An 18,271-nucleotide genomic window follows, 5' to 3' on the forward strand; every position below is an offset into this window, starting at 1 on the left:
TCACTGATTCATACTAATCAATATTACCAGCCCTGCCACTTTACCCTGAAATCCATTTTAATATCTTCATAATTTCTCCCCATCTCCAAATCAGGATTACCAGTTCCGCAAACTCACCCTGCAGTCCATATTTACAGTTCCGCCAATTTACCCTGAGTCCAACACTACTACTTCTGTCAGCCTCACTGATTCAAACGAATATTCCAGCTCATTAGCTCAGTCCCACATCTAAAATCCAAACACTGCTGGAAATCTGAAATTAAACTGAATTACTGGATCTGTGGAGAGGCAAGCAGAGCGCAAAAGTTGTCTACCTACGTTTAGATCAAATTAATCAGATTCAGCTCATATCCCCACACCACTGAATCACTTCCCCTCCACGTAATCTTACTCCGTAATTTCAATGTTCAGTTCTTTCTCGGGTGAAAAGAAACGTAGTGAGTATGATGAAAACGTCCGAAAATTTAAATGTGCTCATTTATTTTGCAATTAAAGGTGCGCTCTCCCAAAACAAAACGAATGTTCGCCCAATTATTCCATCAGATTTTCTGATCTGGAATAGTCGTCAGAAGTGTTGGCCATACAAATTTGCACATTCCGTACTTGACATGTAGTTTTACACACACTCGCCTATAAACATTTAGAATTGTAAGGGAATTAGAATAGCATGAATAGCAGTTAGTTTCGTCGCTTAGATGTTGGGTCTGTATCATTAAAATGATCCCTAGTGACATAGTTACAAAAACCCGAGGTGTTTTTCTCTCAGTGTGTAGCAAAGAGTCGGGTTGAGAGTGAGATCCCGGGAGGGCGAGAGGACAAGTCTTTGTTGCAAACAGGTCTCGTTTTTCTAACCAATTCCTTATCGCTCCATTCACTAATCGTTACCAGTTTCATTTGACGACCTGCCTCCATCAATACTGATGCTCTCATGGGACAAGTACTGATTGTCACACCGAGCCTACTACTTCTCCCCTCCTCCCTGATAAATCTGATAGTGAAACGACAGGTTGGTGATTCATTCGCTTTCGATAACGGAAAGGAGGGTCTTAGACCTACAGATCACGTTGAGATTTCCTATAAATGAGTCTTGGGCGCACCGAAGCGTCAGCGAGAAGCTAAAGAGGCTGGTGAAACTGCACAGAGGTTGGAAAACTTCACTTTTGTTCTGTCTGATAGGAAGAGCTCTCTCTCTCTCTCTCTCTCTCTCTCTCTCTCTCTCTCTCTCTCTCTCTCTCTGGCTGTCTGTCTGTCTCTTCCTCTCTCTCTCTCTCTCTCTCTCTCTCTCTCTCTCTCTCTCTCTCTCTCTCTCTCTCTCTCTCTCTCTCTTCCTCTGTCTGTCTGTCTCTTCCTCTCTCTCTCTCTCTGGCTGTCTGTCTGTCTCTTCCTCTCTCTCTCTCTCTCTCTCTCTCTCTCTCTCTCTCTCTCTCTCTCTCTCTCTCTCTCTCTCTCTCTCTCTCTCTCTCTCTCTCTCTCTGGCTGTCTGTCTCTTCCTCTCTCTCTCTCTCTCTCTCTCTCTGGCTGTCTGTCTGTCTCTTCCTCTCTCTCTCTCTCTCTCGCTCTCTCTCTCTCTCTCTCTCTCTCTCTCTCTCTCTCTCTCTGGCTGTCTGTCTCTTCCTCTCGCTCTCTCTCTCTTTCTCTGTCTGTCTGTCTGTCTCTCTCTGTGAGCATATTTCCTTCATTTATAAGTAAATAGATACCATAGGTTGAGTCACATTGTTTCCCTCCCCTACAAGTAGGAAGTCGGATCTCAAGACTTGCCAGTCCACCCTAGAGAATGGAAATGGTAAAAGCCATCCTTCTGTTGATCGTGGTGTTTGCACATGCTTACTGCGATGAAGAGCCGTCGCCGACCGCCGACAGGGACTCGTGGAACCTCGACACCGAGAACTGGCAGGTAACCTGTGCACGTTAACTTCCTAGAATACTTTCTGGTCCGTTCGATGCTGAACTGAAACTTCCTGACCCCATCGGCGACTCATCTTGAGAAGGGAGGATTGGGGTTGCAGAGAGGGGTGGAAACTGGAAGAGCGTTGGGAAGAGTCGGGCTATTGGAAATAAGGTGAGCCAAGGGCAGAGCAGCTGATGGATTGGGACAGGCAGGGGCTGGGAAGAGGTTTGTTGGGGCTTGATGAAAAATATGAAGAGCAAGTCGTGTTCAGTGTGAATTGAACGAATTGATATAAACTTCATTCGATAAAGACATTTTGTTCTCCAGAGATCTGACATAGGGGTGAACTCCTCGAGTTTTCCCGATCAATGTCCTCCATAAAGAGAAACACCAGGGGATATATTCCCCGTTGCTTATTTCGTACACATTGCGCCCCACGCTGCACAGCCCATTGTGACAGCCCTGAAGACTCGGGAGCTGACCCATGCCAAAAAGGTTCTTTCCGGACATTTCTCCAACTCGTCCCATCTCCACCGCGCTTTTTCTCCTCGTTTTCTCTTTGTACCAGTGTTTATCATTTGGGATCGGCAGCGAGCCTAGGTCCCCTGTTAGCGCCAGATTTCTTCTTCACCTTCCAATAACGCGGTCGTGTCCTGAGTTTCCCCGTTTACAAGGCGAAAGCCAAGCACCGATTGATGTCCAGTCCCTACAAGAGTAATTTCAATCGGCGCGATCATCGTTGCAGGAGAATGGAGAAGTAACAAAATCTCTCATCTTGATAGAAGTTATCACAGAGAGTACAGGGGTCGTCTCCAACAGCTCGTTGCCGTGGTTTTACCGCCGGGTCTGAGCTTAGGTTCGTCCCACCATCTCTCCTGATCGGCTATGTCAGAATTCCATGTATTTTCCAGTTTTAATAATTAGGTTCATTCTCACCGAATTAGGAATGCATAACCATCAAATCAATATACATGAAGATAAACTAGTATCTTTATTCAACTAAATTAGACTTAGTTCCACAATTCCCCCATTCACTTACTAAAACAAGGAAACTATTTTATTAAACGCATTAAGGATATACCCTTTTCTCACTGTTACCGTCAGGTAGGAGGTACAGAAGCCTGAAGGCACACACTCAGTGATTCAGGAACAGCTTCTTCCTCTCTGTCATCCAGTTCCTAAATGGACAGTGAAGCCATGAACACTACCTCACTTTTATTTTTGTTTTTGCAGTACTTTTTTAACTTAACTATTTAATGTATATATATACTTACTGAAATTCAGCTTTTCTTCTATATTTATCATGCATTGCATTGTACTGCTGCCGCAAAGTTATCAAATTTCACGACACAAGCCGGTGACATTAAGCCTGATTCTGATTGTAAAATAATTCATATATCTGGTCTGCATTGGCACCTGATCGCCCGGTCTTAAAATTGTCAACCTATCATATCCTCATGTTTGGTTTCATGCTACCTTTCAAATCATTTGCTTCTCCGCTGTTCTCAAATACTGTATATTGCGATAATGTGCGTGATTTAAAACATTGCTGAAAGAAGTAATTACGCTTTTGTTCTATCTGCAGGATAATTTACCAGAAGACAACAACCTTATCCAACAGTTTGCGCGCCTGGTAAAAAGAGCAAAATTTGATAAATTCTATGGCTTAATGGGGAAGCGTTCTTCTGGTAAGAGATTCTATCTGTCCTGGTTTATGGTTCCGTCTTTTGGTAGAGAGCTTCATCTCTGGTAGAGGGCCGAAATCATTGGATAATTCAGTACATTTGCTATTGTGAATGTCCCCAAATGTCGGTTCAGAGACTAAATCCGCCATTGATAACGAGTGCTGCAGTGATTTCATAAATGATTGTATTTGCCATCCTCCTTCTGTAAGCTGGTTTATCTGTCATATTCTGTGTCTGTACTCTAGGTTGTATAAGGTCTGAGAAGATGTGATTGATATGTCTTACAGTTTGTCTCCGTCCTAGTGTCAGAAATTGATGGTTGTTTCCCAGTGAGAGACTACAGAAATATTTTTCAAAACATCTTGTTAAAATTTTCCATCTTTTTCAATATAAAATTGTGAAGAGTTCAGTCCTAGGCCCTACCTTAATCATACATTTCTAAAGTTTCAATACTAACTTAATACTATCTTACACTTGCTACACAATTGAGTTTATATCTTTATTCCTTTTAGTTCAACTTTTTGATTAATTATTGCAAAATATAATTTATCAAGACAACATTAAAACAACCATAATATCTTAATCCCTGCTGAAATTTGTTTAATATTTTTAAAGAGCTTTGGCATTTATTTTAAGAAAACTACAACTGTATAGCTGACACCTTTCAACTCTGCCATTATCATCAATGATAGTAATATCTTGTATGTGCTTCAATCTTTCTGATTAGCACTGTAATATTTTATTTTATATATAATTTTGAAGCAAGACTGAGATTAATCTTTCCAATCCTGCACAGATTAAATAACAGCAATTCATTTCCTTTTCTTCTTGAGTGGCTGCTATTAGCATTTAATGGAGATTTAGTCTTTCATAAAAGTATTCACTATTTATCTTTTCCCTTCGCTATATCAGTAGGGATGCTTTTGATTTATTTTACTCCCTTATTTTCTACTCCTATGCCACACAAAGTACAGGAAAATTCTGTTTATAGATGTTGCTGTTTCAGGTTATCAAGGTATTTCTGACAACCAAAAGAAGTGATGGCAGTTATTCATCATATCGTGTAGGATCTAACACATTAACGCACACACACAGTAAACTCAACTTCAAAAAAGAAGCTGATTTAACATAATTTGAAATATATTAGTTCTAAGCTGTTTTGAACAGCTTCTATTGTTATAATACTTTTCAGATCAATCTGTGCAATCCTCTTAAGAAACTAAAAGGAGAATGTGCTGAAAGATCTCAGCCAGCCAGATGCATTGCTGGTGAAAAAAAGAGCTGGTTATTTTTTTTCCCCAGATTGATGACTTTTGGATAAAATTGTTCTGATGGGAGGTTATCAACTTGAACATTAATTCTCATTCAGGTCTATTGATGGTTGATTCTCTGATGTTAAAACAAAATTAATAACTAAATTGGGGGAATTATTTTTGCATAATAAACAAAGTAAATATTTTTTGTGCGTGTTCCACTCAAAAAGATAGCACTTTTGAGTTAAAAAATGCAACGCCTACAAGATTAATAGGAGAGATAATGGATAAAACTAGGTAAAATTCCACAAACTCTTGAATCCGCCATCAGGTTTGCTTAAAGTTGCATTTAACCCAGGATTGCCCCAGGTTTAACTTCCTTGCCTGTTTTTCTGGCACTTACTGTTCTTTCTCATGCCTAAAACCACAGATGAGTTACCAGAATGCTACTGATACCTTTGAAACCATGTTAATATCTTGCTATCTTTAACAGAGGAGGGAAATGAAGTAATGAAATAGTTTACCAGCGATTATTGTAAGACAGATATTCACTCAAGATTTTTTGTATGTAACACACTGTTGTTTTTACAGGCCCAACACAAGCTGGTATCGTTGGCCGTAAAAGTAAGTGTATTGTTGAGGTATATGGTCTTTCTTCAAATGTGGTCATGAATTTTAGTTAATTAGTTATTAGCCAAGGACTGCATTTAAGTAAGAAAGACAAAGGAACACAGGGATGATCCTTGGAGGTATCCAGGGTGAATGGAATGGAAAAGGGAAGTCATAGACCGAACTGCCCTGGTGTGATCAAGCACAGAGAAGGGTAATAGGTGAAATGTGTTAAAGGTCACAGAAGGATTCAGGAATTGTGTACCACAGTCACATCTACTAAGAGCACTGATTAATCTATTTCAGCTCTCTGGGGAGACATAAGCAGAGATTTTGAAAAAAAGATAGGTGTAGAATTTGGGAAGATAACAAAATAACCAAGAAGTTTCAAGGAGAAAGAGAGGCTGAAGCAATGTGCTTTTTTGGTTCAGAATGGTATCAGTAACAATAATGATGAATGGCCAACAGACTGTAATTGGGGAGAGAGAGCCATTTATAATTTCAACACACTACCCAATATTTTAAAAAGCTTACCATAGACCCATAGAACATTACAGCATAGAAACAGGCCCTTATGCCCTTCTTGGCTGTGCCAAACCATTTTTCTGCCTAGTCCCACTGACATGCACCTGGATCATATCCCTCCAAACCCTTCTCATCCATGTACCTGTCCAAGTTTTTCTTAAATGTTAAAAGTGAGCCTTCATTCCCCACTTCATCTGGCAGCTCATTCCACACTCCCACCGCTCTCTGTGTGAAGAAGCCCCCCCCCAATGTTCCCTTTAAACTTTCCCCCTTCACCCTTAACCCATGCCCTCTGGTTTTTTTCTCCCCTAGCCTCAGTGGAAAAAGCCTGCTTGCGTATTATTATACATAATATAATTGTTTGATTTTATGGTGTATAACAATATTACCATTTCAAATTTGAATCTTCAGAATTTGAAACGACATTACTATCAGTATATATTCTTGGCAAAATAAATACTAGTACTATTTCTACTCAATTCAAATTAGGCCCAACCATATATGTATTTAATATACATATAAACAAAAATACTTACATTTTTACATAACATTTGGGATGTTTGTTAAGAAAACATTTCCACAATTAGGGCATGTAAATATAAATTCTGAGCAATATTCTTACATAATATAATTGTTGCTAACTCATACAGAAAATTTATTTTATTTATTAGGACAACCTGCAGTTGTCGCAACTTCAGATTCAGCTTATGTATTTTCCACTTTCTAGCTGCAGCCTAAAGCTGTTTAGCTACAGATTTCAATAGCACCAATAGATCTCAAAAATCATCACAGACATCCAGTGTGGTCACACCAGGATAATCTTGATAATCCGCTTCAGAAGACCCATAAAATAAGTGACTAAATTGCCTGGATATGAGAAAAGAAAGAAAGCAAGTAGATTGCATCCCAATTAGAGATAATTAAGCATGTAGTCTCATCTGTGGTTCAATATGAGCAAGTGTTCAAGATGTGAGGACATGTCTTTTGGAGAGTGGAAATTGAAGTTGTGATGTTCATGGGAAGTTGTGATGTTCATGGGAATATCAAAGCATGGCTCCACATCTGTGGCTCTGTTTGGTGAGTTCTGAGTTTCAAAGAGGGAACTTCAGTGCTCCTAGTGTGGTCTCAAATAATTTAGCACCTGAATATAGAACAACATTGGGAGAAATACGTTATTATTTTATGTTTGCATCTGTGAAACTAAATTTGGTTCTCACAATGAATTGTAAGGATAGTAACTCATTGGTACCAAGATATAGTTTGCATGCCATACAATTGAGAATGCAGATTGTAATGTAGAAGCTACAGAGAAAGTTCAGGAAACAAATAAAGTGCAAGGTAGATTGAGATCAAAAACTGAAATGTAATCTACCAGGTTTTTTCATATCTAAGGCATATCATACATAATGATCCATAGTTTGGCATTAATTGGTGATAACGTTCAGAAAAGTTGTGGGAATTGCAAATGGATATCAAGGTGGATACTCAGGTTTGGATAGAGTATTGTGAAAGGGCATCACAAAATGCATTTTACATCTACATATGCTTCATAATGTGAACACTAGGTACTTGAAATGGGAATGTGACAGTGAAAAAGAATACAAAAGAAACCCATAACCTTCTCAATCTGCCATTGACTGATGCTATTGGCAATTCACTTACATGCATCAGTTCAAGTTCATTGTCATTCAATGTACACATGTATACAGCTAAAATAAACAACGTTCCTCTGGGACACAGGTGCAAAACACAGTCCAAATCTCACATGCAACACATAAAATAATATTAACAGATAAAAACGTATTCTGTAGATGTATAAGTTGTGCATGCATCTGGAAGTTACTGCAGTAAAAGAATCTGAAGAGTAATATTTCACAAATGATATAAAGTTATATAACACTGTATATAGTAATTTAACAGCAATAGTAATTACCGGTAAGTAATTTTTACAATTTACTAAAGCATTCATTTAAATTATCCTGTTTCAATTCCCAGTTAAAATTGAAAAGAAGAAGATACTATATTTTGAAATGTGAGGTCTTGAGTTACAAATGTAGAGGACTAACCAGAATATATCTAAAATATAACAGTCTGCCAAGACTAAACAAGTGTCAACTTCCTTCATGGTGAACTTTTCTTGCCTGCGTTTTGAGTACTGGTATCGAACGCATGGCACATTGCAGCCTTTCTGATGCATTTCTGGCATATGGAAATCATTGCAACACCAGTGTGTATTGTCTTTCCATGATTAACGTAGAACAGAGGAGGTAGTTCAGAAGCTATCAAATTGGTGCACAGAGAGGGAGAAATAGCACATTTTCATCCCCGAATGATGTTAGTGAAACAGATGGATATGTTATGTGAGTCCTGTAATTTCGGTTATGGTTACTTTGTTCAAATTCTAGATTTTTGTTGGACTTAAATCCCCCTCCCTGCCTTGAAGGTTTTTAACCTTTTATCTATGGATCAGTGGTCCTGCCGAAAGAGCTGTTTTAATTTTTCATTATGGAGGCAACATTCTCAAGGCAGCAATTTAAATCCTGTTTCTCATGGCATTAGTTACTGACATTTCCTTACATATTTGTTTCTCAGACATCAGCAAAGAACCCAAGTTTGAAAATAGAATTGTCTTCCTATTGCTACAAATGCTGTGGAATTTCTCCCTTGTACAGTTGCAACTGGAGGCAATCCCCAACAAATCATCTACCTGGAGCAGTCCAGCACATGAAATCACCTTTAATTGCCTTCCCTTTTTAATATTAGTTCAGAGAGAGTTTATGCTGAAAGCATAGGGGTTTTATTGCATCCAAGCAGTCATAGCATAATTACATTTCAGCCAAACCTTTAGTATTCTGAAAGTAAATAGCTATCAATCTTACATTGTTAATACGTGACGTACATCATTTGATTGCTAATTTGTTCACTCCCCCCCCCAGGCCTACTTGCACATTGAAATATTTATTAGCTCAGTATTTTGTGAACAGAATGCAGTAAACAACAGACACATTCATTGTAAATAAATCTCTTCAGTGATACATGCCTGTAAATGATGTACTTTAGATTGTAAATCAGGTTTTACAGCAACATCATGGCTATTTGGGAGAATAAATTCCATCATGGGCATCAGAACATCTTTCAAGAGGTCTGCTGAAGTTTATAATCAAGCATGAGAGAGGTTGTTGTTCCCTAGTGGAATGAATGCTGTGACCCAATTTTTCAGCAAGTGAGATGTATCAGACAGGATTGAAGGTTATTACTGGAAATGAGTGGGTTCGAAACTCCAGCAGAAATGCAGTTGAGGCTACTCCTCTGAAAATAGGTGATGAGTGAAGGCACTCCTCAGCATTAGCAATCCTAACACCAATGACTGAAGAAGAAAGTGACATGTAATGGTGGACTCTTTCACAATGTACACTATGCTAATTAAAGGGCCAATGAGGAAATGCAGACGTGTCTTTAATTCCTATTTTTGATCATTTCCCCCATTTTTCAATGTAGGGCAAAAGGGAGAGATGTTTGTTGGACTTATGGGACGTCGGTCTTCAAGTGCTGGTATGTCATCCACACTCTGAACTATAGTGCTCCTTCTACCTTCCCTCCCTTGGGTTGGGTACACAGTAAATTCTGATCACTCATATCCACTTAAACTTAACATCTTCAGTCAAATGCAATTGTTGCAAAGGTAATTCAACAAATTACTCTACACGTTTTTTCATTTACTTGAATCACAGCATTTTAATGAGAACTTGGCTCATTTTTGTGGTCTTTTAAAAGAACAGTGCATAGGAAGCACTTCCTAACATTGACCTAGTAGCAAATACGCCGTGCAAAGAACAGTGCTGTTGGACAGTTTTGTCTCTACAGTATGGTACCACTATATGCCTGAACTTAATAACAATTCCAACTCACTACTCCTTGTCTTAATGCATTTCCTTATCTTTCAGTCCCTTTGAGTAAGTTTGACAATGGTAGCTTAATGTTACCTTAATTCTCCATTGCCGATAGTCTCAATTTAGTCAGTGCTATCTATAAGAATATATTATATAGAAGCAGAATAAGGGTATTTGGCACATTGTGTCTGCTTCATCATTCAATTGTGGCTGAACTTTTATCTCTTGCCTGTGGAAAGCGGCCAGTGAGTGAGTGGGCCAGTGAAGGAGTGCTTCGACGGGAAGAGGCGGAGGATGAGTTTGTTCCCAGTTAGTCTTTGCAATGTCTCCTGAGACGGTGATGTGCCTCTCCTGTGAGATGTGGCAGTTTTGGGGGAACTCCCCTCTCCCGCAGAGTCACATCTGCCAGAAGTACATGTGGCTGGGCGATCTGGAGCATGTTGATATTAAGGGAGAAGAGGTGTTGGAGTTGTTAAAATACATTAGGATGGATAAGTCCCCGGGGGCCTGACGGAATATTCCCCAGGCTGCTCCACGAGGCGAGGGAAAAGATTGCTGAGCCTCTCGCTAGGATCTTTATGCCCTCGTTGTCCGTGGGAATGGTACCGGAGGATTGGAGGGAGGTGAATGTTGTCCCCTTGTTCAAAAAAGGTAGTAGGGATTGATGCACCATCAATAACTCTCTCTGAGACGTAAAGGCGAGATATCGGCTTTTATTGACTGGAAGAAGGAACAAGCAGTGGTTGACCACCATACTACATCCTGGAGACAGAGAGGCTGGGCTCAGACCTCAATCGCCTTTATACCGGGGTCTGTGGGAGGAGCCACAGGAGCAGTCATTAGGGGGTGTGTCCAGACAGGTATATGTAGTTCACCACAGGGATAGTCCGGGTAATTATAGACCAGTGAGCCTTACGTCTGTGGTGGGAAAGCTGTTGGAAAAGATTCTTAGAGATAGGATCTATGGGCATTTAGAGAATCATGGTCTGATCAGGGACAGTCAGCATGGCTTTGTGAAGGGCAGATCGTGCCTAACAATAAAGAACTGATAGAGTTCTTTGAGGAGGTGACCAGGCATATAGATGAGGGTAGTGCAGTGGATGTGATCTACATGGATTTTAGTAAGGCATTTGACAAGGTTCCACACGGTAGGCTTATTCAGAAAGTCAGAAGGCAAGGGATCCAGGGAAGTTTGGCCAGGTGGATTCAGAATTGGCTTGCCTGCAGAAGGCAGAGGGTCGTGATGGAGGGAGTACATTCAGATTGGAGGGTTGTGACTAGTGGTGTCCCACAAGGATCTGTTCTGGGACCTCGACTTTTCGTGATTTTTATTAACGACCTGGATGTGGGGGTAGAAGGGTGGGTTGGCAAGTTTGCAGACGACACAAAGATTGGTGGTGTTGTAGATAGTGTAGAGGATTGTCAAAGATTGCAGAGAGACATTGATAGGATGCAGAAGTGGGCTGAGCAGTGGCAGATGGAGTTCAACCCGGAGAAGTGTGAGGTGGTACACTTTGGAAGGACAAACTCCAAGGCAGAGTACAAAGTAAATGGCAGGATACTTGGTAGTGTGGAGGAGCAGAGGGATCTGGGGGTACATGTCCACGGATCCCTGAAAGTTGCCTCACAGGTAGATAGGGTAGTTAAGAAACCTTATGGGTTGTTAGCTTTCATAAGTCGAGGGATAGAGTTTAAGAGATGCGATGTAATGATGCAGCTCTATAAAACTCTAGTTAGGCCACACTTGGAGTACTGTGTCCAGTTCTGGTCGCCTCACTATAGGAAGGATGTGGAAGCATTGGAAAGGGTACAGAGGAGATTTACCAGGATGCTGCCTGGTTTAGAGAGTATGGATTATGATCAGAGATTAAGGGAGCTAGGGCTTTACTCTTTGGAGAGAAGGAGGATGAGAGGAGACATGATAGAGGTGTACAAGATATTAAGAGGAATAGACAGAGTGGACAGCCAGCACCTCTTCCCCAGGGCACCACTGCTCAGTACAAGAGGACATGGCTTTAAGTTAAGGGGAGGGAAGTTCAAGGGGGATATTAGAGGAAGGTTTTTCACTCAGAGAGTGGTTGGTGCGTGGAATGCACTGCCTGAGTCAGTGGTGGAGGCAGACAGACTAATGAAGTTTAAGAGACTACTAGACAAGTATATGGAGGAATTTAAGGTGGTGGGTTATATGGGAGGCAGGGTTTGAGGGTCGGCACAACATTGTGGGCCGAAGGGCCTGTAATGTGCTGTACTATTGTATGTTCTATGTTTTTTTCTCTACCCAGTTCTCCTACCTGCTCCCCATAACCCTTAATAATCTTTCTTATCAAGAATCTATCAATCACTACCTTAAATACATCCAGTGACTTGGCCTTCACAGCCCTTGTGGCAACATATTCCACAGATTCACCACCCTTTATCTGAAGAACATCCTCCTCAACTCAGTTCTAATGGGATGTCCCTTTATTTTGAGGCTGTGCCCTTAGATCCTAGACTCTCCTACTAATATAAATATCCTTTCTGTACCCACTCTAGCTAGGTCTTTCAGTATTCAGTAGGTTTCAGTGAGAATCCCCCAATATCATGGTGAACTCCATTAAGTACATATTTAACCTAAACAACAATTCTTATAACTGACAAAATAGGAAAATTAACTGCTTGCTTTTGTTCTAGTTCAATGTGATTCATAGATTCATGAGAAAACACTAAGTTGAGATACAAACACTTAAGAAAAGAGCTCATTACAATGGAAGAGAAAGCAACCAGTAGGATGGAGCGCATGATAAATGGACATTTATCCTTTATTACAAAGGGAATTGAGTACAAAAGCAAGGAAATCCTCTTGCATTTGTACAGAGCCCTGGTGAGACCACACCTGGAGTATTGTGTACAGTTTTGGTCTCCAGGGTTAAGGAAGGACATCCTGGCTGTAGAGGAAGTGTAGCGTAGATTCACGAGGTTAATTCCTGGGATGTCTGGACTGTCTTACGCAGAGAGGTTAGAGAGACTGGGCTTGTACAGGCTGGAATTAATGAGATTGAGAGGGGATCTGATTGAAACATATAAGATTATTAAGGGATTGGACAAGATAGATGCAGGAAATATGTTCCAGATGCTGGGAGAATCCAGTACCAGAGGGCATGGTTTGAGAATAAAGGGTAGGTCATTTAGGACAGAGTTAAGGAAAAACTTCTTCTCCCAGAGAGTTGTGGGGGTCTGGAATGCACTGCCTCGGAAGGTAGTGGAGGCCAGTTCTCTGGATGCTTTCAAGAAGGAGCTAGATAGGTATCTTATGGATAGGGGAATCAAGGGATATGGGGACAAGGCAGGAACCGGGTATTGATAGTAATTGATCAGCCATGATCTCAAAATGGTGGTGCAGGCTCGAAGGGCCGAATGGTCTACTTCTGCACCTATTGTCTATTGTCTATTGTCTATTGACATAGTCTCTGAGAGCTTCCTACATTGTGCCAGTGATGTGCATCTGCATTTATCACAGGAAATCCTCCTAAGCCCCTCTGAGGGGTACTCCTACTCAGCGCCACATAGGCTGATGCCAGTTTAGAATCAGGTTCTCCAAATCCGTCTCAGAAAATGGATATTACTACTCCATCCATATGTTCAGGGTTTGACGCCCCTGAGGTGAAAGACGAAGTCATGGCGTTAGGATTTGTCAGCTTGTAGAGAAGAGCAATGGGGATTCCATCTAATTTAATACCCAACTCAATGCTAGCTAACATATGTAGGTAAGATTAACTTAGATTTGTTGCAAATGTCCATGACATGCCCTACCAGTAAGAGGATATATAACAGCTGTTGTCAAAAATCAGGGTAGAAGAAATGCTAAGGAATAAAGCAAATTCTGAAAATTAAAGTAGTATTTTATTTCTGAGGGAGCCTTACAATTAAAGGATATGACTGAAGGTAATACACTAGCAAATCTGGTGATACAATGTTAATGCAAGGAATCTTCTTGTTGTTTTTCAGAGTCACCTCCTGAGTGGGAAAAAATTCAGTATTTTGGAAGAAGGCGCAAATAATAGAGTGTAAATGCAAAACTCCAGGAACGCCCTCTGCTCCAAACCACCAGGAAGGGCATTTTTTTCCTTTTGGCTAAATAGCCATTATCTCAAAATTTGTGCTTAAGTTCCTCGGAATTTACCAACCATCAAGGCTGATGCAAGACCTCCACATAAACAAATCTCCTTGTGTAATTTGTCAAAGTCGTTAGGTATTTTAATCTCTTTATGTCAATCCTTTCAGTTAAAGTTCACAAAGACACAGGAATCCAAATCAAACCATAATTATGATTGTCAGTAATATATAATGCCTCAGACGTCACACAGGGTCTGTGTCCAATAGAATAGGACAATGAATGTTCATACTAATGTATTTTTGAAACTGGCATTCATAAAGATTTGAAGTCATAATTGTGTGCTAGAAATGAATCTGAGCTCTGGTATAAATGCACTATTAATTTCATGGTTTTAATTCAACTAGATTTAATTTTTAAAAAATGTTAACTTTATGGACTCTTATTTAAAAGTAATTTATTTAAAACAGAGCTTTGACATTTACACATTTCTCAATAGCCAGCTGTAGTAGAAAAGAATGAAAGTTCAAGTAACATTAATGTAAAATAGTTTTTTAACAATCACTTTTGAAACCCCCTAGATCAAATAGGTGCATATTGTGTACAATCATTCAGACATGCAAGCTTTGGTATTCATTCAATTGGCTATTAAGTTAAACAGCATACAAAAGAATGCATTGAGTCAACCGTTTTATGATCTGTGACGTACCAACGTTTTTAATTGTAGGAACCATCACAGCAGTCCACATTACAAACAAAAACATTTATTTTCTGTGTCTGATTTAAATTGATGATTCATTATGTGTCTGTTCTATTGGATCAATAAAATATGCATCTTGTAAAGTGTAAAACTGGCTTATTCTAATCTTTTCACAATGTAACACCGTCAAACCATTGTGAGTGTGAGACTGAGAATCGATGGTACTGTTTAGAAGCATATTGACATATACCCAGGGTTATCCTCCCAAAGATGCTGCTGTAACCACACTTTTCTAATAGCCCAGTAAATAAATATGATCAGTGGCTGAGGTGAACAGAACAAGACAATTATAAATACTCCATTGATTCAGTGGACTTAGCTGAAATTTCCTTTGGAATCACTGGATAAGGGATGAAGGAGCAGAGTAGATAGGTGTTCATTGGCTTGATGGGTTCAAATATTCTGCTGATAATTATCAACAAGGCTAATAAATGATTAACTGTAGTAGTCACTGGTAAACACCCAAAGACCACAAGGCCAGGGGTCAATTACTTCAGAATGGGACAGGGAAGATGTTCAAAAAGATGCAGGACACAGGAGAGCCAAGGATTCCAGCTTCTTAATAAATGCTTACTTTTAATAGAAACAAAGCACAGAACCCAAGAAATGGAACATATTTTAGGAATAATATTGTGATCTGCTCCATTTAACCTAACTTGCACCTAACTATATAAACCTTAATAAATATGGCGATGTCCAGTACACAAATTGGAAAGTAAATCAGGGGCACAGAGAATCGTTCACTCAGCCTTCCTTTCAAATAGCAAAAGCCAGTCATAGGGTCATAGAGTTATACACCATGAAGAAGGCCTTTTGGCCCACGTCATCCATGCCAACCAAGATCTTATCTGAACAAGTTGAGAAGACGTCGAAGTGAACTCAAAATTCAAAGTAAATTCATTATCAAAGTGTGCATATGTCACCATAGAAGTACCTTGAAATTTATTTTCCTGCAGGCATTTACCAGAAAATAGAAGCACAATAGAATTTATGAAAAACTATATATAAACAAAGATCGATGAACAATCAATGTGCAAAAGACAAATCACACCATAAATTAAAAAATGTAAATAAATAATACTTATAACATGAATTGTAAAGTGAGTCTATAGGTTGTGGAGTCAGCTTGGCTTTGAGGTGAGCAAAGTCGTTCACATTCATTCAGAAGCCTTATGGCTACTAGGGTACTAATTAGGGTACTAATTGTTCCTGAACCTAGCGGTGTGGAACCTAAGGGTCCTACACCTCCTACCCAAAGATAGTAATGAGAAGAGACCGTGGCCTGGATGATGGGGATCCTTCATAATGGAAGCAACACACACAAAATGCTGGAGGAACTCAGCAAGCCAGGTAGCATCTATGGAAAAGAGTACAGTCGACGTTTCAGGCTGAGATACTTCAGCAGGACAGGATGCTGCTTTCTTGTGACAGCACTCCTTGTAAACGTGCCCAGTGCTGGAGAGGGATTTGCCTGTGATGGACCAGGCTATGTCCACCACTTATTGTAGACTTGTCGATTCCAGGGCATTGATGCTTCCATGGCAGACTGATGCAGCTGATAAGATAACTCAAATGTGCTGCCCCAGCAGATCTAGTTTTAGTAGTTAGGAAAGTTGATTTGATATTCAGGTATGAACATGAAATTCATGTGCAAATACCAGAAATGGGGTAATTAATCAAATGAAGGAGAGTTAGGCAATTTATATGAGACATCATATAGCAGTCCTTTAACAGCAGTCTCCAGTTCATTATTACATGGTCATAAGTGAGGCTTGACCAAGATCCCTAGCAACCAGATGGAATTACTAAGGATGCAGCTATACAGTAAAACTCTAATACAACTTATTACAGCAAGTCTCACTGAATTAAAATTAACATCTATCATTCGGTAATCAAGATATTACAAAAAAAGCATCATGCAGAATATGTGACTGTCTCTGGTAAAATATGGAAGACATATTAGCGGACCCTTCAAGTCAAAATACAAAGCACACACACACACGCAAAATTAATGTGTATTTTTCCAACTAGTTAGAGTTTGTAATTATGCATTCGTGCCTCTGAATTTAATCATACAGTTAATCCCTCAAGGCATCAGCTCGACTATCTTAATAAGGATTTCTTAGCGGAATTTGTGTTTTAAGTGGTAATGATCAGTTTTTGAAACTAGAACAGTTAATGCACCTCTCCAAGTTCACAGCTTTAGATTTTTTCTACTGCTGTACGTCTTAAGTTGGAAAATGTTCAAAATAGTCTCGCAGAGGGTACAAGAACTATCCTGGTGTGACTGGGTCCAAACCCAGAATATAATATAATGGGCAGTTGATGAGTTAGTCGTATAAGTATATGAGGTGGAAAATATTGGCTGATGCTGTTGACAAATGTTGGCAAAGGAAGGTAGTGAATTTAGCTCAAATAATCCAATGAACAAAGTTCCAGTTTTGACCCTTTCTTCATTGAGATTATTGAGATATCCAGGATATGGGGTTTGGTGAGTGGATTGTGTACGTGTGCTTGGCTGGGGGTTGGGGGGGTGAGTTGCACTGAGCATTGGATGGTGGTGCTGAGAGTTGGATAGCGGAGATGAATCACTATTTCTGACCATTATTGAAGGAGCTCTCCTGGCAAAACGGATCATCAGAGGGGGACCAAATTGGGCTTGCTGTATTAGCCCACTGTTGACTGGTCTGTTCAGATGCACAGGTCAGCTCATATTTACTGAGGATGCAGTGCAGATACTGATATCAAGAGAAGTGAGTGCTGGGAACATCCAACCATTTTTATTTCCTCACTTACAATATGCCCTCTTGTAGTTCGTGAAATCACATTTGATCACCAAGAATATAATGAGAAAACATAACTTAGTAACATTTAAATTGCAACAATTTGGAGCGACGGAGGATGAGAGGTGAGCTGATAGAGGTGTACAAGATGATGAGACGCATTGATCATGTGGATAGTCAGAGGCTTTTCCCCAGGGCTGAAATGGCTAGCGTGAGAGGGCATAGTTTTAAGGTGCTTGGAAGTAGGTACAGAGGAGATATCAGGAGTAAGTTTTTTACGCAGAGAGTGGTGAGAGTGTGGAATGGATGGCTGGCGACAGTGGTGGAGGTGGGTACGATAGGGTCTTTTAAGAGACTCCTGGACAGGTACATGGAGCTTAGAAAAATAGAGGGCTATGGTAACCCTAGGTAATTTCTAAGGTAAGGACATGTTTGGCACAGCTTTGTGGGCTGAAGAGCCTGTATTGTGCTGTAGGTTTTCTATGTTTCTTTGTTTCAAACTGCTAATGAATGTGAGAGGAGAAAAAGGAAAGAGAAATGAATGACTGCTTCCTCACGCCTGTAGGGAAGGAGTAGGGCATGGACAGAGTAAGATCAATGTGAAAGTCTACTGCAAGCAAAACATAATCTGTTGGTAAAATTCAGCAGATTGAGCAGCAGCTATGGAGACAAAGAGCTGGCTGCATTTTGGGTCAAGTCCCTGCATCTTGATTAAGAGTGCAAAGGGAAGAGAGCCAGCATGTAGAAGTGGGAGGGAAGAATGAAACTGGGGCTGGTAGGTGGAAACA

At 40.1% G+C, this 18,271-nt stretch overlaps 1 protein-coding gene across 3 annotated transcripts; it reads left to right on the plus strand.

Annotated features, from left to right (window-relative positions):
- The first annotated feature begins 989 nt into the window (after positions 1–989).
- LOC140741605 (uncharacterized) lies at positions 990–14,791 on the plus strand. 3 transcript variants are annotated; one of them, XM_073071902.1, is made up of 6 exons: positions 990–1,143; positions 1,737–1,894; positions 3,474–3,576; positions 5,418–5,450; positions 9,459–9,512; positions 13,835–14,791. In XM_073071902.1, exons 2-6 carry the CDS (start codon positions 1,775–1,777, stop codon positions 13,885–13,887), a joined length of 363 nt encoding a protein of 120 aa, XP_072928003.1. In that variant the 5' UTR covers positions 990–1,143; positions 1,737–1,774; the 3' UTR covers positions 13,888–14,791. The 3 variants fall into 3 exon arrangements, with proteins under 3 accessions (XP_072928003.1, XP_072928005.1, XP_072928004.1); XM_073071903.1 differs by having other exon boundaries at positions 1,056–1,143; positions 1,734–1,894; XM_073071904.1 differs by lacking the exon at positions 9,459–9,512.
- Positions 14,792–18,271: the final 3,480 nt, after the last annotated feature.

Source organism: Hemitrygon akajei, chromosome 18, assembly GCF_048418815.1.
Source record: "Hemitrygon akajei chromosome 18, sHemAka1.3, whole genome shotgun sequence".
Taxonomy (NCBI): Eukaryota; Metazoa; Chordata; class Chondrichthyes; order Myliobatiformes; family Dasyatidae; genus Hemitrygon; species Hemitrygon akajei.

Coding starts and splice junctions, on each gene's coding strand:
- LOC140741605 (XM_073071902.1), top strand. CDS start 1,775: ATGGAAATGGTAAAAGCCATCCTTCTGTTGATCGTGGTGTTTGCACAT. Junction 3,577..5,417: donor AATGGGGAAGCGTTCTTCTG/GTAAGAGATTCT, acceptor TTGTTTTTACAG/GCCCAACACAAGCTGGTATC. Junction 5,451..9,458: donor TGGTATCGTTGGCCGTAAAA/GTAAGTGTATTG, acceptor TTTTCAATGTAG/GGCAAAAGGGAGAGATGTTT.